Source organism: Streptopelia decaocto (genome assembly GCF_964273445.1).
Source record: "Streptopelia decaocto genome assembly, chromosome: 12".
NCBI lineage: Eukaryota > Metazoa > Chordata > Aves > Columbiformes > Columbidae > Streptopelia > Streptopelia decaocto.
The window spans coordinates 5,295,719-5,319,861 of NC_138667.1; the positions used below are offsets into that span (position 1 = coordinate 5,295,719).

The 24,143-nt window shown below is 40.9% G+C and overlaps 1 protein-coding gene across 6 annotated transcripts in view; it reads right to left on the minus strand.

The window, feature by feature from the left end:
- The window catches only part of SGCD (sarcoglycan delta), a 326,557-nt gene that overhangs the window by 57,077 nt on the left and 245,337 nt on the right, over window positions 1-24,143 (minus strand). For all 6 annotated transcript variants that reach the window (XM_082063327.1, XM_082063328.1, XM_082063323.1 and 3 more), the window contains one exon: window positions 19,828-19,929. In XM_082063327.1, the coding sequence (XP_081919453.1) occupies window positions 19,828-19,929 (102 nt within the window). The remainder of the gene's footprint in view (window positions 1-19,827; window positions 19,930-24,143) is intronic.

Sequence of the window (24,143 nt, forward strand, 5' to 3'; positions counted from 1 at the left end):
TGGCCCCAAGGTTTGGCATGTTGTTGAGGTGCAAGCTACCCTGCATTAATTTTTATTGTTCAGGATAAAACCATAATAGACACCTCTGGCCCAGATAATGTCCCAGAGACTACCCTTGTTTTAGGGATGGTTAGCTTTATTGCCAGCATAAGACAACCAACTTGTTATTTTAAAACGTGCAGGTGATATGGGACCTGACCAAAGCTTCCTGAACTTCATGGTGTTTTGTGAGGGTGGCTGACTGGAGCAGCGCATTTCAGAGTCAAATCTGCCACACTGCACACAACTCCAACGGGTGACTGTGTCTGTGTACCACACAGCCATGTAGGTGCCCATGCTCAAGGGCTACGAATGAGAAAACCTTACTAACGTGTAGAAAGTGCCTTTGATCTCAAAGCACTTATGAACCATCCATCGTGTAGCACTGTCTCATTCCAGTCTGGGATGCCAGCTTGGGATCAGACTCATTCTGTCAGGTCTGGAGATACACAAGAAATCAAGTCTTCCCCATTTGCCCACACAGATTTCTGCGCATTTTTCATTTTTCTGCTGTAAATATACCTCTGAGAGAAGCGCTAGAGCAGTGCCTGTTTATGTTTACACATAAGAGCCACACAGCTACCTGGCAGCATCCATCTCAGGTATTTCTCCCGCAGAGCAAAGCCAAAGACAACCCACAGAGAAAACCATCTGACTCCTTCTTTGTGCAAATGCATCCAAGACACCCGGGAACTTGTGCTTTCTGCAGGCAGCCCCAGTCCACACAGTTGGTTTCTCCAGGGCTATTAACCAGCTAAGGCGCTAGCGCAGGGTGACCCCAACTTAAATCAGCCAAAAATCTAATGTGCGAGGTAGAAATTCACGGCCAGTATCTCTTCATAATGTCTAAAGCAGGCACCTGATTAAATTCATCAGCTGACCAAGCCATGGGATTGGTAGAGGGGATAAAATAGCAATAAAATCAGCCAGGAGCTGGAAATTTTATGCCCATGTGCTTCTAACACCAAAGTCTCTTTCCTGTGTTTCAAAATCTTTCTATTAGGAATGAATAATCAGGACGGAGATGGAGGATCATGTAGGTCAGGCATGTTCTCCTTGTATCTTGAATTTATAAGGCACATAAGTAATATCTGCATTGAAGCCATTTTTTCTGGATCATGGCAGAAGGACTCAGTTGTCTGCATAACAGGAGGCCAGGAAGGCACCCGTGGGAGCCCTGTGATGCCCTGGAGCTTCAAGGAACACTTGTAGTGATGGGTAAATGATTCCCAGCAGTGTTTGCAGAAAACAAACTTAAAAAAACTAAACCAAAACCAGCCCTGCACGTAAACAAATATTCACAATAATGACATTTGGTGCCTTAAGTATTGGCGCTGTGCGCACCCATAGGATCAGCCCTTCAGTAAAAAGAGGAGAGATGAGATTTGTTTGATCACTTATAACTAGACCATTATGGCCACATTCAACTATTTACAACTAAGTAAAAATAATAAAATGAATTCCACTTAATCATTTCCAGAGCTTGGACAAGTTTCAGAAGCTCTTGGTGTCTCCTCACACACTAAACGAGGACAAATCATCCTTATATAGCCCTGCGATGTGTTTGACAGTTTAAGTAATATACTATCTGAAATATTATTAATAACTTAGAAATAGGAAGCTGTGGCAATGACTGGTAATGATTTTTGTTCTTTTAAATTCATTTTTATTTGTGTTCTTCTAGAAATCAATGTTGATTACTATTTTATGGCTAACAGCACAGAAAAAAAGATGACTTCACTTGAATACCCACTTGCTCTGGTATTAATTCTCCGATCAGGGTCCTAATTTGAACACCCCCAGTGATAGCAGTTTACTGCTACATTTTCATTTCACACTTACAGATGAAGGATATTTTTAAAGGCATATAGCTACAATCTGCATAATCTATAGCCATAGGTGAGACTATAACCATTATAAACGTGCCATCCCAAGCACAGAAATGTCACATTTTTGACTTCCACTATTTGACTTTGGTTTGTGGAGTTATGCAAGTAGCTAGAGTGTTTTGAGAAGGCCAGGAAACCTTCTAGTCCAAATTCGGGTAGGAAAAATAATTCCCATGGCTTTGAAACCGTTACTGATCTGCATAACAGGAGATTGCACTACATAAGTACTACAAGATAAGCCAAATGGTTAATAAGAAAAGTCACAGAAAAAGTTGCTCCAAAGAAGTCTTATAAGACAAGCTGAGAGCTGGTATCCACCTACGAAATACATAATCAGACCCTGAAACGCTTACCCAGCACAGTCATTTCATTCACGGATTCAGAGCTCAGATTCATGCAGCCTTCAAAAATCTAAATTTCCCTAATGGAAGAGTTATGTTTTTATTGGTCTGCAGGGAAGGAACATTTCAAGCACTTAATGCAATGCTCGCTCTCATTTCCATAATTCTTCTTCCATTAAGAAAAGAGCTGAAAAAATCACTCCCTTTTGCTGAAAATTCTGCAGATTTCCTGTCCATCATCTTCTGTTTGCAAAGGTAACAACACTGATATCTTTTACACACTCAAAGTTTAAAAAATGTTTCCTCTGTTGCAAGTTTCCTTCAATCACATGGAACAAAAATAATCACAGCATTAAAAATTTCTTAAAACAATTATAAATGGTAACCAAAAAGGCAAAACCCTTCACCTCTCTCACATTTTCATATTATAATGACACAAAATGAAGTATACTGATGCACAGGAGCAAACAGAAATCTAGATTAATATGGCATCATTGCCACAATAAAAATAATTATGTAGAGAAGTAATATTCTCACAAACTGTCATAACACTTGGTAGGCCTAGAGGCAGGCTATCAGCATGCAATAAATAAGCATGTCTGACTCTAATTATAACACTCTGAGACACACCACTGAAGTATCATATGCAACAACCCAGTTTTGAATATTTCTGGATAAGTAATATTAAAAACCTATATATATATTCTACTCTTGCACTTGACGCAAAGAAAACTGAAGTGAACAGAAAACTGGATTAAATATTTTTCCAGGTTCAGAAAAGCGGAGGAAACAATTTTTTTTGTCTACCTGTTTGCCTCTAAAATGTTCCACCTAGTTCTTCAGAAAAGCACATTTGAGATAAAGCACATCTGATATCGCCGATCACACAATAACCCAGCATATTTCACTGCCCGTATGCTATCAGATACACCGAGAAATCTTCTTCTCTGTCATCTGTTCTTCTCTCATCACAAACATGACAAGGTTTCCCCGAACCCTCTCTTCGCAATAGCAGATGCTGCTCCCAGCCCACACGCTGCCACCGACTTGCTCTTTGTGCCCAGACTCGGCTGTTACGACTTTAACCTCTTTACAACAACCCCTATTAACTGTGTCGTGTTAGCAGAGCCCCGGATCACGTCCACCTGAGCCATCCCATTGCACTGAACTGCAGCCTTCGATTTAACTTCCTATGCAACTTTACAAATTAAATCAGTGGTCACCTCCTTTCCAACATTATTTTATGTTATTGTTTCTTTCAAGTGGTTCCTTTGATGATTTGGCTGGAAATACTGAGGTAGAGACATCAATGGGAGTAGGAAGCTGCTGCTTTTTTTTTTTTTTTGTCTTTCCCCTTCAGCATGTTTTCCTGTTTGCTTCTGATTTATTTCAATTATTTTCCTTGCAGGATACCAATGGAGGATCCCACCCTGCTCTGGGCTGCAGCTTCATTTCTGGGGGTAGGCAAGGTTTGGATCTTTTAAGGACTCTTTGGGCTGGTTTTCTACTTCCAGCCCAGCACGAATCTACAATACACCCCTGCAGGAAATCCTGTACAGTAAATACATCATTCTGCCTCTTACTCTGATCCCTCATTAGCAGACCCAACAGCTTAACAATAATGCAAATGTTTGTAGATGCACAAAAAAAGCTGCCACAGCTATTCAATATATTAAAATGTTGGACACATACTGTAGAATAAAGAATGTGAAAAGTACAGGAATACATCAAAACAGTACAGCTTGTTTCCTCACTAAGCACTGAGGTACCCAGTAAAACACACAAGAATTCACAAAAGGTATCGACTGGTTGTTTGCTAGGTTAAACACAAGGCAAAACAAGCCCTAAGAGCTCACTAGCTGTCTTTCTCTGGCTTGCTTTGGAAGAGATGCTAAAAACTCCTAGATCAGAGACAAAAACAGAAATAGCACTTTGACTGACAACCCTAATTTGTAGCTGAAGCAATCCCAACCAGTGCTGTCTTTAAGGAAACGCAATACTTTAACAAATGTCCTTAGACTGTTTTTGGGAATGATGGAAAATATTTGGAAATCCTTTTAAATTTAAACAGGCAATTTTAAAATAATGCATCACAGTCAGTGTGTTTGTAATTTGGACGGTCAAGAGGAGTAGCTTTGATTTGATCCTGCGGATTCAAAGACTTCACACAGTTAAGTGCAAATGAAGCTTGTGGAAATAATGGAAATGGTGAATTTCCTGCAGGCTTGACAAAATAATGGGAAAAATTAAAATATTAAAGCACAATCCAAGATGGCAAGGAACCATCTATAGAGAAACTACTCAGAGCACCATTTTCCTGCTCAACTGTACCTTTCACTGACATTGCAGAAAGCAAACACTGCTCCATACACAGCTGGACTGTCAGAGGGCAAAAGTTCATTTTCTGTAAAGCAACCAGCCAGCCCAATATGAGAGCAAACACTCCTCTTCACCTGGGCTACAGACACACGAAGCACATTGACTTGCCTGCACCCTTAGTGATGGTTTAAGGAGCCACTGATAGAGGGGAAGTATTCATGTAGGTTACAACAAGTATATTCCTTTCCTGAGGTCAAATCAGGCCTGATATACTAGAAGCTAAATGTGATAAGGGTAATAACAGCAATGATAGCCACTCTCCTACACTGCATTTTCCATTGGAAGGCACAACTCATTGCTGCACGAGGCAACGTTTCTCAGTTTTGTCTGTTGAGTTGGGTGCAAACAAATGGCTAAAATAAACTTCAGAATTGGTAACAGATGCTGCAGAGATCAAGCAACTGGCACTGCTGTGAATCACAGCAAACCTCACCACACCATCGTACAGACGTTGTGCATCTCCTGAAAAACAAACAGACAAAGCACTGGACAGCATGTATCTTTGCTGTGAAGAAAACAAATTTGGGAGTATCTAGTGAACCCTGTCCCTAAGATCCTGCTTGGAAGGGCAGCCTGGCCTTCATCTACGTCAACAGAAAATCTACTTTGGAAAACAGATTTCAGGCCAGACTTGTGAGCCAACCATCACTGTTTCTATTTCAATAGTAAACGAAATAGCTTTTCCTCCTGTTTCTGATCTAGCTCCTCACAGCAATAGCAGGGTTTTGCCCAGAAGCCTTCTGGCACAAAAATTTAAGTCATGTGGCTAAATCCCTAGGTGTTAGATTGAAAACACCCCTTAATAAGATTTGAACATACTTTTTGTTGTTTAATCACCAAGTGTCTTTTGATCTTGACTTTGTCCTTTAAACAGTTGAATATAATGCTCATGTAACTAAATCCCTTTTTTAGTAAAACTTCCGATTTGACAGGGTAAGCTCTTCATAGCAGAATGAAATCAAATCGTGAATGGAATTGGTAAAAAAACATCAAAACAAATGCTACAAAATGCCCCAGTATGTGCTATATTTGATTGCTTTTAGGAAGGAGGCAATGGGTCAAGTGCAGAGATAACAAAAGGTTGTTTGCATCCTCTTCTTCCAGGAAACAAACTTTTCACAAATGCAATGTGCCCAGGTCATGCAACCTGGATCAGTAATGGAACTGGTACATCCCTGACCTGCAACTGGCCCCCAAAGACATTAATGTATAACAGTATCATGAGCTGACTCAATGTGCTGTGTTCCACCTTTTGACCTTTTATTAAGTATTCAAATGCTTAAAACAAAAAGAAATAAGTCTGTTCCGCTATACAATGCACAATCATGTTTGCAGAAATCATGTTTTACAGTACCACTATGGTCCTGCCCAACTTGACACATTTTAATGGCATAGATGGTGTACATGTTGGAGTTTTATGTTCAATACCACAAACCCCCCTCTTCTATGGTATTTCTTGAAGTTCATTTTAATAACAACAGAAACAAAACATAAATTTCCTACATCTACCTTAAAGCAATTATATCTCTGACTTCTTTTTAAGGTGCAAAGAAGGCAGGTCTGTGACGTGAGATCTAAACGACTGGGTTCTGCTTTTGGATGGCTACTCAAGGGGGTTTGTATCCTTCAAAGTGAATTATTCCTGCAATCTAGGGGTTTCTGTCTTTACAAGAATACCTGTAATAATCTGATGAACACAGTCCTTTGAGAGAGTGGCTGCTTCTTCAAGATGCCTAATCAGCCGCTTTGGAGCTGAGGTTCTTCTGAAAATTAAAGTACACGATGTCTGATGACATTAAAAACAACACTGAAAAAATCTCCAAGACATTATATCTGCCTCAACTTCTTTGCCATTTTTTTTTTTTTTTCACTCCATTGACTCACAATATGAGGAAAACCACAGATGACATGATAAAACTGATAGACATACACACAAAAATAAAATGCAACTGTGCATGTTGGAGTTCCATTCTGTATCCATGGGGGTGGGAAATCTGTATTTCTAACATTTGAAGGTTGCTGCACATTCACAAAACTTTCTGTATTGTTAGGACTGAACAGAGCATTGCTGGCTTCAGAAAAAATCCTTTAGCATGCTCAGCACCAGAAGTCCTCTGGCAAGACACCCTTAGACGACATCTGAAATGAGGAGAACAGCACACCTTGTAAAATGACCGAATAATTCTGAAAACGCTTCAAGCACTTCACTGCAGAGTTTATCCAAAGGTGTTATACCTGAGTCAACCAAATGTGCACTGATGATTAACTTTGCATCACTGGGGAGTGGTTCCCCCTCCTACAAGCTAAGCAAGACTCGAGAAACTGTAATGCAGCCCTGGGTTCTCAGCACATTGATGACCACTTCCACTAAAAATCAAGTAAGTATTCACTAACCATTTCAATTTCCTTGAATTCTTCTGCAGAAATACCTAACCACAGTAGCTGCTCAGTGGCAGCTCACACCAATCCGATCCTCATCGACAGAAGGTGTTGTAGCAGTGGGACTATGGATTTGTGCTGAGTTATAGCCCATTTTCTGCCCTGGGCTATGCTAGTTATGGTCAGACTCCAGTGGTGACAGATCTCCTGCTGAAATGAACACACTGTATGTAGGCATAGGGCAGTGAGAGAGTGGGAGAGAAGAGAGCTCTGCTGAGGTTTAAAATATTCTAAATCACCCAACTATATAGCTATTCCACTGCTCGTAACTTTTACTCCAGACAAGTGCGCAGATCTCTGTTCATGTGTTTTCATTTTTATGGCCTTTCTGGTATGCTTACTGTCTACCTTAAACATCTTTTAAAACTGCCTGTAAATCATACCTCACTATCTATAAAAGGCATTTGAAGACAATATTAAAATTATACAGAACTAGTAATTTCTGACTTACTTTATGTAACTATCGGCATTACTTGGACCATAGTACAGCCAGAAACAATTAGGATCTCACTCAGTTAGTGAGGTGAATACATGTTTAAGAGTACATACAGTTAATACCAAGAATGGCACAGTAATATTTTCCAAAAGTCTGATTCAGCACAGACACTTGGGTTCTGCAACACTCACAGCACCTTTTAGGCATTTTGTTACTGCACTGCATAATGCCAAGTTATATATCCAGATATTTTTCTCCAAGAAGGCTAATAACATGGCTATCACTGAATATTGCTTTGAAATGATAACTTTCCTTTGCTGCATGTCATGGATCGCTTACTTTTTGTATTAGATTATAAATGGCCATGCCAACTTAGGTATGCATGTACAGCACAAAATGCAGGCAAGATCCTAGCAGAGGCCCCTGGTGTTACTGAAATTCAGCTGCTGCTAATAAGAAGGAAGGAAAACATTTCCATCTGTCTGCATTGGGAAAAAGAATTCATGAGTCTCTGATTCATCTGCATCCATATGCTGATATGTAGACAATACTTATGGACACAGAGACATACGCGAGGTAGCCCACAACAGAAATCAAATCAATCACAGATCACAGCATGTGATTTGCCTAATTACGAGTAACACCTCACATTTTTTATCTATGCAAAAAGCACTTTGTGAACGAGCAGATGGCACTGCTATGGGATGGCACCATCCTCGACAGTTGCAGATGCAGAGCATTTACACAGCACGCTGAAAAAATGACACAACACAAGCTGCTTCCTGGGAAGAAGATTCAAATTGAACAAGTGTCACCAAACAAAACACACGTATTTATTGATGTTCTGAACTTATCTGATCCAGCTTCTTTTCTCAAATCAAATACATATGGGCAGGCCAGGGAGTGATGCTATCTAGACATCATTAAAGTCTCTTAGATAGAACCATCATGTGAGTTGCTGTGCACAGCAAAGCTGAGATGCAGACCAACTTGAGTCTAGTTCCAACCCGCAAACAATTTAAATCCACACAAGCAGAATCAATAGGAAGAAGCCCTGCAGAGAAAGCAATTACACTGCAAAAGCAACTATATTACAGCACGGTTACGGCTGGGAGGCAAGACACAGGGGCCATCCTCACTTCTCTGATTACCCAGCGGAGTCCTCTCCAATGCATCTGCCCTGTGAAATGACAAGGTTCAGCCCGGACATGTTCTTGCAATCAAAGTGTTTCTGTTCTTGGGCTTCTATTGTAATTGCGAAGCTCTTCCTTATGAGAGCTGCCCTTTAGGTTTGCTGTGCTCCATAAGAAAATATGGGTCTGTGCATCAGGAAAGAGGTTTGAAGGGCTCGGTGTGCTCTCCTTTTCAATAGCTTTGCAGGAGTAATAATCTCATTTCCTGGATATACAATTATTTATTCATTGGAGACTGTGCACTCGCCACTGTGCAAGACACAAAGAAAGATCATCTGACCGTTCCTGGCAATAGAAAATTCAAGTTTTCTTTTCAAATTCATGCTTTTATTTGTGGTTTGTCTGCATTTTTTTCCTGAGCTGCTCTAAGCACATACACTGGTGTGACAGGTTTGAAACAGCTATAAAATGATTGATGAAAACCATATCTTGGCCTTGTTGTGGGAATATTTATTGTAGAAATAAACTCAGTTAACTCTGTAGGGGCATATCTGGGAAAGCAGGAAGGACAGAAAAGAAAATCTGCACCCACAACTGTATCTCTGATACTAAAGTCATTTGATCTGCTTTAATTGTGATACAGGGTTATGGGGTCACAGAGACATTTGCATAGACTGTTTTTAAATTGCTTTTTATCTAACCACGTTGTTTCTTCTACTGAAATGATCAATACTTGACTTTAAGAAGGATGTTCTGTTGATCTACATGGCCAGACAGAGGCTTCTCCACAGGAGTAAACACGGGGCCAAACTCTGACCTGCAGTGTGAGAACAGTCCACGTGTGAGTTAATGTCACACAGGAGCCGTCTCGGAGAGGAAGAACTGCAAACCCCATCTGCTTTAGGGAGCCTGAACCTCTAACAGCCAAGGCAGTAGCACACTTGAAAAGGTAAAACGACAGATGCAGCTAAGCATGTGACATGAAATTGGATCGATCTGGAGGAACGATGCTAAATCCTGCTGGACGTCGCTATGCTGAACGCATGTAGCTACAGAGATACCATGACAGCAAATGTCTCATCAGTGGGACACTTGCATGAACAGGAACAGGGTGCTCAGTGTTGGGATTTAACTGCACCTTGCGGCTGCCATTCAACAGACACTCTTGAGTATCTGCTTCAGGGTGAAGAGAGGAGAGGAGCACAGGGTATTGCCATGGTACAGGGCCAATGAGCAGAAATACATCCCTAACCCACTCCACTGGGGAGCTGGGGAGTGGTATTTCAAGAGATGTCAAGCTCGCAGAAAGAGCAGCAGATGCTTTTTCCATGCCTGAAAAAAGACAGGCATGTTGTTTGGGGAAATGGTGAGTAATGGCAAAAGCAGTCAAAGAGATTAGGATGTGTGAAGGTAAAGCAGAGCACAGGGAGGCATATAAAAGCCAAGGACCCCGAATGACTGTTTGGGCAATCAGCAGGGTGGCTTAGCCTGCCTGGTTGTCTCCACTTTTAAACAGAAGGCATTTGGCTCCTGATGTTTTTATTCCTGAAGTTCTTTCAAAACTCTGGAGGAACAAAGTTGATCAATGAAGACACCCAACCTGTGGCTCCTATGAGGGAAGAGTGATGGAAGGGTCCTGCCTGCATGTGCCTGTTTCTTCTCTGTCAGGTAAGCTACACTTCCCAGAATGCTCCATAATAGATAATGTTGCATCGAGAAACAAAAGGCCTGCTTCTCTCCCAACTGTGTACCAACATCAAGGTTCATTATTTATAAATAACAGCTGGGAAACATACATAGCAAAAGTCAGTGGGAGCTGGGGATTTCAAGAGTGTAGAAGTAATATAGATAAAATATTCTGGCTTGAGGCAGCAGTAAACATGCAATAAAAGGTGCTTCTCAACCTAGCAGCACTGGAAACACACGTGCCATTGCCCTGTCTGGCCTTTACTTCATTTAAACTGCAAAGGATCTTCTGCAAGAAGTATCCTGCACTAAGATACCACGCAAATCTTGGCATGCATTTACTCACCATTTTCATAAACAGCAATATACACATCAAAGTTTAGCACTGCTGCATTTCAAATAAACTTCAAATAAAAGCTTCCCTTGTAGACCATAAAGGACTTTCCAAAGAAAGATGCCTCTCTGTCCTTCGAAGGGATGTTTCTGGGGGAGGCTGGATGCCAGCAGCACTGTACAGTTGATACCAGCTGAGGAACTTCAGTGGTGAGAAGACAAAAGCCACAGATGCTTTAGATCCATTCTTCCTCAGGGAAAGTCTAAGATTTGAAAATGAGGAATCTCATGCTATTTTATGTAAGGATGGCAAACAAGGATCATGTCCTGATGGAAGAACAAGGAAGAAATGCTGTGAGCTGAAACACTTCAAATTTTCTTTCTGTTGCATAAATTATTCCCTTTCAGAGAGAAATGAGGAGTGGACTCCCTGCCAGTGCTTCATACAACCTGCCTCCAAAAATTATCCCACCTTTTAAGGTCAGACTGGAAGCATACCTATAAAGTTCATTGGACTCAGTATCACAGAAAATCAAGAGGAAACCAATGGACATGTGACCTTTTCTACAGAAAAAAAAATGAAAAAAGAAACAAAGAAAAAAAAAGGGCATAATGGAAATTGTTTTTCTTCACCCCTCAAGAAGGACAATTTTTTACCATATTAGCTTTTATTTGAAAATATCTGCCAGCTCTATCATCACCCTCCTTTATACTTTGGGCATGTGATCTGCTAAAATGAGGTTGCACGTGGACACAGGACTCACACGAACGCTTGGCTGCTGTAGGAGCAAATGAACAAGCTGCTTTGCCTACCCTCATCCCTATCTCCTGTCCCACTCGTTACCTATTGACAACATAAAACCTTTTGGAAGAAAGGGCTGTATCTGTCCCCACGTTTGGAGAGAGACCAGTAGAACAGACTCCTGCCACACACATGCAGTATATGTAGAAATTACAGGGCATAAGCCAACTCTGTGCATGCGAACAGCCTTCCTGACATCTGGTTGGACTGAAGCCTCGATCAACGATTCACTGACAAGTCACAAAGCCTTTCTCTGTGGCTAGATTTATAGCCATTTTTATCAGACACATACAGCAGTGTCCTGCACCCCAACACGGTGCCACTACCGCTGGTGTGGGACTGTCCCTTCCTGAGGGACGCTGGTGTGATGGGAGTGGATGGCCAGGCACAGCCTCAGGTAGAGACCGAAAATAGAGATGTTTCAGCTAGGGAAATGTTAACAGCCAAAGAAACCTTACTTTTTCTTTCAAAAGCAGCAAGTCAGTTTTCCCAAAGGCCTCAACCAATTTGCCCTATAGAACAGGAGCAAATTTAGAGTTGCTCTTGTTTTACCTGCGTTCTTCTTTCTCTAAATCCAACATCTGTCATTTAGAAACAGAACAATCAGAGAAACTCTTGTTACTCCATAGAAACTGGTAAATGAAACCTGGAAGGTCTGGCTTTCCTTTCCTGTTGCAAATCAAAGAACTCGCAAACGGAACTGTCTGTAAAACCAGTTGTGTTTGCCTGCGCTCCCTAATGACAGCACAGCTTGTCTTGTCAAGTAACGCTTGCCTTACAAAATATGTTACGCTGCTTCTGAAACAGTTTTGATCAGCAGAAGAGCCGCAGAAGTGTTTCCTGTCCCATGGTAAGAAGATATGAAGCTCTGCTCTTGGAGCTTCTTGGAAATATCAGAAAAACATTCTTTTTCTTTATAATTGGATCTTGCTATTTGTCTTTTAGTGTTTCCTTTGTCTATTTGTCTCTATCTTCTCTCTGTCTATACTGTGTAAAGTTTTATTGCTTTTTTATTTTTAGTATTAAGAAGTTGTTTTTATATTTCAGCCTTTCCAAAGCACCCAGAATCCTGATTGTCAGCACTGATGTCTAGACATAGTAAATCCTTAAACTCAATGCCTTTGCCCTTGAGAGAGAGAAATGCGGCAGTACACGATTGCACGTTTTTTTCCTGAGCAGCTCCAGGTGCTTTGGAAGGCTCACTTTTTTCTGAGGCTACAACTTGTTAAGATGAAATTTGGATCAAGTTTTGGACTGAGAATTCAAGGCTACTCTACAAACGCGCTTAATCCCATGGCCTGGTTCAGGTCAGCTTAGTCAACCACCAGCACAGATTATTTTTTAACAGCAATACAAATAAGCAAGAGAAATTCCATCATCAGTGGGTGCGACTGGTGTGTCCCACACTCATGAATCCCCCAGTAAAACCCCTGTGCTATTTTCTTTTTCTTTCTGCTATAAGATTAAACATAGAAAAATAAGGATGATGTACAGCTTCTGAAGGTTTACAAGCCTGCAGGAATACTGAGAGGCCACAATAAATGTCTAATTAGGAAAAAAAAAGCTTCTCAGCAGCTTCACAGTCAATTCATAGAGGCAGCTTGCAAATTCAAGATGCCAAACTGAAGCTGAAATAGCATAGATGTTAGAAGCGTGGTGCACATCCAAGAAGGCAAGAAACCACATGCCAAATTTATTCAGCTCAGTCACTTTTTCTTTCAATTTAAAAATCAATAATTTAATGTCTTCTTCCTTTGGGGGGAATAAACTAAATCAAATGTTTATTATATTCTTTCAGGTTCTAGTGCCTGCACTCTTGTCTCAAGGCTCGCAACCCACCTGAAAACACGATGTTAACTGATTTGCAACATCTCCATGGAAATACAGCCCCACCACAAACCTCAGCCCCACTACCCTCCTCTTCACAGCTGAAACACAAGCAATTTCTGGGATCATGGCAAAACTGCAATGCAAAAGCTTAGAGACCACAGAGCATCCAGCCTTATCCTGGCAGCTCACTTGGAGCTGCGATGCACATCACTTGTCTTTATGACCGCAGAGTCCAGCTACAGATGTTTAAAATGAAGAGGAATCGGATCAGAGCAGCAAAACAAACACATGATCCGAACAGCTCTCCTCACACGAACAGTTCAAGCAGAGAAATTTCACCTGTCAAAGGAGAAAAGTCAACAAAATTGGAAAACCATTTAAGAAATTTTCAGTCTCCTTCGTATTTGGGGCTGGAGCTGGTTACTACTCTGCATCAGCCCCACGGCCCAAACTCCCTCCTTAGAAAGTGAAAACCACTGACTATGAAGTGCTTATTCAGGTTATGGGTTCAGATAGTTCTTCAATGACCATATCGGGTTTTCTGGACGCAAAAGCTTCACGGACGTTAGGGTAAGAATGTACAAACACGTTGTTCCCAGCCTTAGTTCAGAGGTGTGCCCATGACGAAAATATAGACAAATGCCAAGGTAGGGAGCCCACTTGGCACAGCTGATTGACTCTAATAGGTGCTGATTACACTGCTCATATTGCATGAAATTAAAAAGCTTACAAATGTTATGAGCCATTACCCTTCCATTTAAGAGAGCTTATGACAAGTTAGCAACGTTTAATGAATTCCTTTTAAAAATGCCATAGGCAGCCTCCACGAGATTTTGCTTTGAAATGCAACTTGTGGACTTATTTCAAAAAGTTTGTTCACTTTAGAGTTTCCTCTCTTGCTCTTCTTTGGGATACTTGGATTTTGCAGCTGGTGGGATACTTCAGTTCCCTGTTGTGCTCTCGGTGTGCAGCACATAAGAGCCAGCCTACAAAGCTTCCTTCAAAATTCAAAGTGCAGAGAGACTTCTGGCCAACTTTACTATGAAGCTAAAGGGAAAAGTTTTCATAGTTGCTGTAAAATTTACTTAAACGTCCAGCTTTTCAGCACACTGGAAATATCACAGGGCCACAAAGTGCCCCCAAAGCACTGGGGCAATCAAGGCTCATTCTGAAGTAGGCTCTCTGGATTTTATTGCTTAAGAATGAGATTTATTAAAGGGGAGGAATATCAATTTTAAAAATCCCCCTGGACACTCACAGCCTACTGCCACACACAGGCTCAAATCTGCTTTGGATGGTGATGGCAACAAAACCTGTGCATCAGGTGAGGACGCCTCTGCCAAAATGATGCCTTTTGCAACCAGCTCAGTCGCTTCTGTTTATTTGTACTGGTTGTCCTGCTGTCTGCCAGCCCCCCTCTCCGTTCATAGCTGTTGGGCAAGCAAGACTCAGACTGACCAAACTGCGAGACATTTATAGCAAATGCACACTGGCACGGAATCTAACAACGAGGTATCTGGAGTGTTGCCACAGCGAACGCTTAACAAACCCTGTAGGGAGAATATGAGGTGTCCAGGCATGGCTACAAGAAGCTTCCTTTTGTTGGCTGAGCTATCACAAGCAACCTTGTTCTTTTTTTTTTTTTTAAATTATTGGGGTTTCTAAAAACTATTTTAACATCTGCTGCCAAAAATCAAGCAAGAAGCAGTTAGAGGAAGCATCGTGCTTCAGAACTCTACCTCGGATAGTGTGAGGTTTTCCTCCTTGCAGCCATGGCAGCAACCCAGCTGCCCCAGAGGCAAATGTCAACATCTCCATGAGCTGCCAGGAGCTCCTACAGGCTCGTTCGTATTATAATGTGCAAAAAAGGAGATTCTTCTCTTGTTTGAAGAACTGGTCACTAAGGGGACACTTAAACACTGGGAGGAGTAATGGCCAAAGAGACGGTGGGTACACAGGCACTGCTCAGAGACAGCAGCAGGTGAGACAAACTTCATTTCCACCCTGTGACGGTTTCAGTGAGCACGCTGAAACCCTTAAATGCTTTGCAAGACCGAATCATCAGGAACTAATTCAATATCCTTTTATTGCTCTGTAAACGCTGACAAAGGGAGAAAAGGAATTATTCTGTCTCCTTCCTCAAGAAATAACAGCCTTCTTTTATGCTGTCGACCTGAGCCTGTACTGAAAGCTAGATTTCTACTACACAGTTTGAGCATCATACAAAGTTGCAATTATCTTGCCATCTGCATTGCTTTTCCTCATGGGTGAATGGTGCCTTTTAATCCAAATTACTATGTTATATTGTTTATTAAAATGTATTTATGGCTATGAGGCAGGTATGCCCGATTGTGGGCACTTGTCATTATTTAATCCAAATACATGGTTTATTGTTTTGCAGTGTGTATTTTTAGCTTTGAGGCAGGTAGACTTGCAGAGCAAATCATACAAAAGAATACATCCATTACAGAATTGCGTCTGTGCTTTAAAATTATATCACTCTTCCAGATCTGAACATAGTGAGACAAGTACATTGGCAAAATAATTATTTATCACTCTTAAAAGCTTCCTTTAAAATTTCTATCATTCGAATACTGGCTGGGGAAAATGTAAAGTACAGACAAGCATATTTTATGTACTTGCTAGTCTAGCTTTTATGCTGATGAGAACTTACTAAACACCAGTAAAGGGAATAGCAGTTATCAGCCCCAATTCACAACTGTGAACTTTCTTTAGCCAAACAGATGCCCTCACAGAATCGCAGCCAAGTGTCAATGACAGGCCCCATCCTTCTTCTGTTGTAGTAACTAGTTATTTCATATGGCTTCAAATAAGACCAGCTTTGCCCCAACGCTCTGGGTGAGCACGCTGCTTCCAGTGAGACACCCAATGCCACAGGGATCTCTAACATCACCCAAGGAAAGGAAAAATTGCACTTTGCCTCAGGCTTTTTTCTTTGATGTATAGGTTTCTTCCCTTAAATTATTTTTTCAGTTGATTAAAAACAATGGGAAGCAAACCTTCAACATGAAACCAGCTAAATACATTAAAAGATCTCTTTTAAAAGACATAAAAAAATCTCCTCAAAATCTGTTCAGTGAATTTTGCCATCACTTTTACCTGTACAGCAACAGAACATCTTGGAGCTCTCCCCAATACCAGGGAAGGATACAAAATGCTGGTGCCCTTATTAAGGTCTGTGTTCCCAGACCCACACGTCAGTATAAGATTCTGCAAGAGAGCTGAACAGGCAGGACCCCAATCAAGAGCTTTCTACTGTAAAATATCTTTGCCAGCAAATCCATACTCTTGTCTTCACAAGGATTTGGGGTAAGAAAATTTAAGCCCAGGTGTAAACATCTACAAACTGAGGTTTATTTTTTTCTATCTATGCACTTAAAATGAGCATTGTAAGGGCAAAAACATCCTATTCCTACCAAGGCAACGTCCTTCTCTGCTTCCTAAAGCTGAGATTATCATCTCATGGGTTGTCACACAGCTCCTGAAAGAAGTAATTCACATGATTTTCCTGTATAATCACAGCATGGGATTTTATTTCTGTAGTTATTGGAATGGAAAATACACATAGCCTGTTCTTTGTCTTGTCTGTTTTAAGTTACTTACAGACCTGAATGTGGCAAGTTTCAAAACACCCAGACTGCACTAAGAAAGCTAAATCTGTGCTTAATTTAAGTTTTGAGCAACCTGCTTTTTAGCAGCTCCTCTCAACGGACAGGATAATTTCCAGTTTTAAATTTCTATTCAAATTAAGGCAATGAAGACTGAAGACCACAGAACTGTTGCCATTACTTTCCAGCACATAAAATTAACAATTTGTGCAGCTGCATGCAACTTTCAGTCAAAGTTTGTCTGATTTATAAGCAAGCAGATGGTTCACACGATAGTCCACAATAAATTACAACAGTTAGAAAGACAGCTACATTTTGAGAGTGACAGTGCAGCTGAGCTACAGATGGGTTTATAGATGACCCTTCCAATTTTTAATAATCTCCATAATTTATGTGCAAGTAAAGAAATGTGAGGATTCCTAACGCACCTTCTTGACTAAGTACAAATCACTTTTATTTACACAGGCAATACTTCATGGTCCAGTTAACTTCCTAATTAAAGGCAGCAAGATGTTCATGTTCCATGCAACTGGCATGGAAAATACTGTTTAGTGTGCAATATGTTCAGCTGGGACTTTAAGATGCTCTGATGACTCCTGGAAAAGGGAATGCATCTATCTCATTTCTTTACAACAAGACTACAAGGGTGCAAACACCGCTACCACCAGTTACTATTCATTAAAATCCAGATTATCTTTAGGCTCATGAAGTAACAAGGTTATGCTTATTTGCAAGCTTTGATGCTTAGAAACACGCTCCTAATCCAGCAGGCACTACAAGCTGAGTATTACTGAGCCAGGACTAGGATGGAGAAACAACAGGAACAGATACCCTCGCTATATGAAGAGAGGCGTTTGGGGGTCATTCTTGAATGGGTGAGGGAAAGGGAAAGCGCACCTGGAGGGTGTCATTCCTGAGACAGGAGGCAGCGGTGACGCAGAACAAAACTGGTTGGAAGGAGCTTTAAGATGCCAGTTCATGTCAGTGATTTTAATGGCCACTCCTCCAGCACGGCACCAAACCGCTTTGGTTCAATCCTTCTGCTGACATTTTTGAAGGGACTCCCAGGAAGATGCCTTTGTTGTCTGTCATTAATTGCATGCTGCAGTACAACTGATTCAGCTCTTCTTGGTTGTAATTCCAGTTGCAATGAGTTACCTTTCAAAAAGGGCACAGCTAAATGTAAATACTCTGTCCAGAAGGCGATGAAGGGGGCAGTACCTAGTGGAGCTCTTTAAGGCACAAATTACAGAAACTCAGAGCTCCCCACATAGCCAGTCTCTTGGGATTACACTTAAAGGCTTTTTCTTCCTCTCTAAACCTTGGTCTTCCTTTCCTGCCAAATAAATTCCAGTTTAACTCCAGTGAGAAGTCAGAGAAACTATGCACATGGTTTACACAATTATATAGTGAATACAATTTCCAGGACTCATCTACTGAAGCCAGCAGGGATCCTTCAAGTCACTAGGCTGGAGATCAGACCTTCTGGCTTGCGACTGGATCCTTCTCTGGCTAACAGCGAAAATAACCCTGGAGGTGTGGTAATGCAAGGAACACACACAAAGGTCTTGCTTTATATTTCTTGCTCCTTGCATTCATTACATTGTCAATAGTGTGGAAACCAGTTTCATAACCTCAAGAAGGGGACACTTTTTGTCCCCTCTGCTGTATTAAAATGTAGATGAGTATGATAATATGCAAACAGTAAACTCTCCACTAGCAAGAAGTGGTTCTCACTTCTCTTAGTAATCAAATATTATTTCCAGTCTAACTAGAGAAAAAGAAATGTAAGTAGCAATTTGTCAGTCTATTTATCAAACTGAGTGCTGCACCTTTTTCACACGTTTTACGTTACAAAGGGTATGACTTGTAAGGTTCTGCAGTTCTGTTTTAATTCAGGGATGAAAACATTTATAGATATGAATGTTTTCTCATTAACTTTTCTTCCTAAATGATTATGCTTGTTCAAATCAATTCCTAGCCATCTTACAGAGGTTACAACCTTCAATAATTAAGTGGATATTGTATTGGATGTTGTGTTGATTATGCTACAAGTTCCAATTTCTACAAGACCACAGAAATGCTGAGATAAAGGGATGTTAACTTTATTTAATTAGCTATCTGCCATTGTTATCAAAATGAAAGGTCGGTATCTGACTCAAATTAACACTTTGGATCAGGAAACAAGATAGATGACATCTTCTGAGAAGTATCCTGGAAACTCTCTATAATCGTTTCAGTTATTTTAAAGCCGCTCAGGACAAACAGGATTGTATTAGAAAGAGCAAAAGTCACTGACAGTCAATGAAGTGCTATGAAAATGCTATTTCAATCACACTTGGGTTCTTTCTCATTTTCAGTTGTTAACATCCTTGCCACTTTTGTCAGTCTCTCCCAGCAGCACTGAATTTTAACCACACATAATTTTAAAACACAACATGAAACAGGGCTGAGCACGTAAAACGGGTTTACTGTGGCAGCTAACAACAGATCAGGCCCTTGTGCCAAGGCATCACCGCTCTGCTCTCTGCAGAAAAGGAGTAACCAGTCAAGTGTGACCTGGATTTCACAACTGCCTGCCACCCCTCTGCCTCGGAAATATCAGGTCTCTCGGTCAAGGGTTGTTTATGATTTATCTCAAAAGGAGACGAAAAGACAACATGAAATTTCAGAGAAAGCATTTTAGCTACAAACTATATCAACCTTGCAACTGCTCAGAGGATGTAGTTTGTGGATGAGGTACCCAAACAACACTCACCGTCTCACTCACCAAATTACATCTATATGGAATGGCCAAAGTAATTGATCAAATAACCACACCACCCTGCCACTTCATGTTTTTTTACTGTTCGGGCTACAGAAATGTGCTCAGTCCTTTCCCGACAACTTACTGGTCTTGACCGGATTTCTTTGGCGTAGAGAGGTTTCAAGAATTCTGAATCTCCTTCGAGCTTTAGACCCTTTTCTGTGATCCTCAGGTTCCCCATTCCATCCTAAAACACACATAAAAAGAAACAACCCCATTAGTTATAGTTACTAAATTCAGCAAGCTGCAAATAGCTGATTTTTTTTTTTTTTATAAAGGAGAACATGTAAAGCACTGGGAGGCACTAGAGAATGCAATACTTGTGTTATCCCTTTAGCCCTGTTCCTGTGAAAAAATATTATATTCAGAACACTCTGCAATGCCCCCCAGTAAACCATTTACACAGACAAAGGATGTTCTTTCAAGTTAGTCATCTCCACTCAGACACTGCAATGATCTGTGTTAACATGAAACTATTCATTGTAATATTAATCGTATGCTTGCATATTAATATACACTCTAATTCATAGCAAATCAATACAAAGATGACGTGATTAATTCTACTGAACTTCATATACAGAATATGTGACTAATTCCACTGAACTGACAACCTCAGGTTTGACTATGTAGCAATATTACAATAAAATGTGGTAAGGAACTCTTCACCCATTATTTGGGGAAATCTCTGCAAAATTCATACTCTCTGGTGAGTTTTCTTTAGTGCTTTCTGCCCTTATTGCAAAAAGATGTGAAAACTTGTTTAGTTTCGAGTCTCACAGTCTTCCCTGAGCTTTCAATACTGTTAAGATGCTACATAGCTTTATTGGAATGTACATTTATGCAAAAAATTGCTCTGGGAGAGGCAACTATACAACAGGAATATGTTTCCAAAAGACTGCCCTCCTGTCTTGGGCCAAGTCCTGACTTATCTCTCCCCCAACGACCAGCTCAGGATTGGAGCCCTCGCTCTGCCTCTCGCACAGCCCAAGAACATCCCAGCAATCTGAACCTCTATATCCAAAAGTTGGGGTCTCCTGGGTCATTCTCTTGCCTTTCAAACAACCTTTGCAAAGTGTATTGACAAGGCATTAAGGGACTGATGTAACATGCGTTTCTGTCCTCTCCTCACTTGGATTTCACCGTTTCAGTTCCCACCATCTCCCCAGCCCTGCACCAGGTCTCCCCAGTTCCCACCGCCCCCTGCGCTTCCATCGCAAAATTCTTCTTGACAAATAGCATGAAGTGTTGGCTGCGGGCCTCCAGCAGATGACTGCAAATAGCCCATTTTCTCTAGAAATTGTTTAGTTATGTGTGTCCAAGATGTAATGAAACATCTGACAAACTGTAATAGCAAAGAAAATATATGTCAAAATTTTATATGAGTTTTTCTCATGGTTTCAATGCAATAAGACAGGTATACGGATACATTGGCACACAGCAGAATTGGACCAAACTATATTTCACCTTTAGCTTCTGAAAGTTGTAACTTTTACTAAGATGAGGGATTTAGGGTCATTTAGGCTATAATTGCTTAGAAAGGTAAGTGTGTGTAAGAAATATCGTGTGGGAAGGGAGCTGCAAAGGTAAATGTATAATCGAAAACATAACAAATGCAAGGTATTATTTCTAAGATTCAGGGTGATTGCCAAAGTCTGAAAGGACTGAGGTAAACTGTTCTTTTTTTCCTGAGAAAAGATGATCTGAATAATACCTTTTAGCATAAATTTGACTGACGTAACTAGAATTTGAGACTGACACTAGCAAAAGATATGTCTCCACATGTACAAATTAATACTGGGAAATGACCACGAGCTGGGTAGTCAGGCATGACAATCCTCAAACATATCCTTTAGGAATCTTTCAACTTCCTTTTTTTTCCCCCCATCTCTCCACATTACAGAAGCAGGAGGATGATGCTATATGATGCCTCAGGCTTTCAAGATAAGGCAGAACACAATAATCACAAAACTTATAACAGCTGGAGCTCAGCATGGGGAGGACACCCCAATGAGGGACAAACCCATCAGCATTTACAGCAGCAGGATTCATATTACAGAGAGAAGCCAAGAGTTCTGCAGGCCAAAGGATAACAGGAGTAGTAATTTGGAGGAATTACTGATCTATAAATATGGATATGTCATATTGACTCCAGAGGATCTCATCAGGTAATTCAGGGACTCACTGAGAAGGACCAGGCTGCCTCCTTCCCAAGTGCTGCTTGGCACGTCCTTCAACACTAAAGTCCAAATTAAAAGAGCCACCTCAGGGTCTCACTTACAGCTGTTTCAGGGATTTTAGAGGAAAGGGGTATGCACTTGGGTAGAAGGCCTAAGAAGATCAAGAGAAGACTCAGAAAATCCAGGAAAACCACATCTATTTGGATACATATCTTACATGTTTTCTAATCTAGCTGCAAAAAAACTCCCTACATCTGTCTGCTTCCTCTTCCTCCCACTGAGAGTGCATCTCCAGCACCACTAAAGGAATCGCTGTCACCAAAGGTGAAGGGCTAACCCAAACAGATTTCCATGAATTATTGCTAAAAGGCCATGACTTTGGAGGGACAAAAATGCAAGACACAGCACAGCAGTGATGGTGGTCACTTGCCAGAGGCTCTCCCATTCCAACAAGTATCATTTGCAGGGTGTATCCTGCCAAGTAAAGACCGTCTTTGCCAAAATATGGTGTCTTATGAACGAAGGCAGGCTTAGGAGTGCTGAGTGATAAAAGAACTGTTGTCATCTCTTTTTGAAATGAAATCTGTAAGCAAACTTCAGAGACGTATGCCAAAACCGCTATTGATTATTGAAGGGAGGGGAATGAGAGATGGGTCATCAGGTGACAGCTGCTACATTCCTTGTCCCAGGTGTAAAATATTGGTTTATGAATCCTGGGTTGGTGGTGGCACAAAAGAGGTTTATTTATCTCAAATAAAAGGATGAAGGAGAATGAGTGAAATATGATTATGCACCAAAAAGCCCAGATTAAATTTTGATAGTGGTATATTTTGCGATTTGAGTGAGCAGGAATTATTACAGCTCTCTGCAGACCTTCACATGTTTTATGCGGCTAAAAAAACTCTATAATTTTTTTTCCCAAATTAGATATTTCAGTAAGGTTAAAAAGCCTTGAGGGCTTTCACACTGCAGGTTCTTCTCTGGCTTCATTATGAAAAGTTGCAGGTCATGCAACCTGGTATATGGCACATATATCTGAGGAATGAACACAGCTGTGGATATGCAATCCTGACCACTTCCAGGGTTCGCTCCTGAGCTGAAAAGAGGCAATAATTTACCAGTGATGTGGACCAATGGATAAAGGGACTCATGATGTCACCACTGATGCTATGGAAAACCAGCAATTTTGATGGCTCACAACTATATCCTATCCTGAGTAGTGACCCAGATCCCATGTTCCGCTCTGCTCTTCTCTTGTGTGTTTATCTTCCTTTCTCTCCTTCACCCTCTGTCTCCCAAGTATCCCCCCAGAGGATTGTTATACATGAAAAACACACATATGGGACACTTAGCTCACAGCTAGCAGGTCCTACACATCCAAAAGAGCCTACAGGACAATGTACTATAACCAAAACGTCAAGAACACGTTTGATTTGTATCATATAAGCAGGCATATTCTCTTACAAAACGACTGGGTTGGTTAAAAAAACCCACAAAACAACGCTTCCCCATGTTATTCTTCTCAACCTTTGATCCTTCTCAGCATCTGACTCCCACTCACCTTTCTCCCCCTGTGGCTGCCAAACCTAATAAAGCTGCATCCTCTGGACATTACCTCTTGACTTCCCTGGCATTTGGGATTAGGATGTAATGCTCAGCACCGACTCTTACCACGACTAACTCTCTGCTGCTCACGTTTCTCATGATTAAAAACGACAGCTTTTTATAGTGACAGTCTGGGTCAGCAGGTCAAAAAACAAGCCAAGGTTGTAATCTGAGTTTAAAGGTAATGAGTGTCCTGGCCTCTTATAGCACAACCATTATTAAATCATAATCATTTATTATTTTCCATTAGAAAAAAATAAGCAGCTTGCAGAACTATATAGAGACCCAAAATACACATACATCAAAAAATCATTGTATGAAAGACTACCTCACATGTTTTTTTGGATAAAGCATCTTCATCTTCCCTATATTATATGGTCTAATAACAAATAAATGCCATCGTTTGCTACAGAGAATATATATGAAAGTTCCTACGAAATTTCATGGACCGTGACCTGCGAAATGTAGCAGAAAGCTGACCGGAGTGACAGAGATGGCAACTTTTTATTAAACATTGTGCCTGTGATTGGTATATATCCTGATCTGCCAATCCACTGCTTGTGAATAAGGAAAAAAGCAGTATTGAATATTTGATGCACTGACACCTGACAGTCTTTGT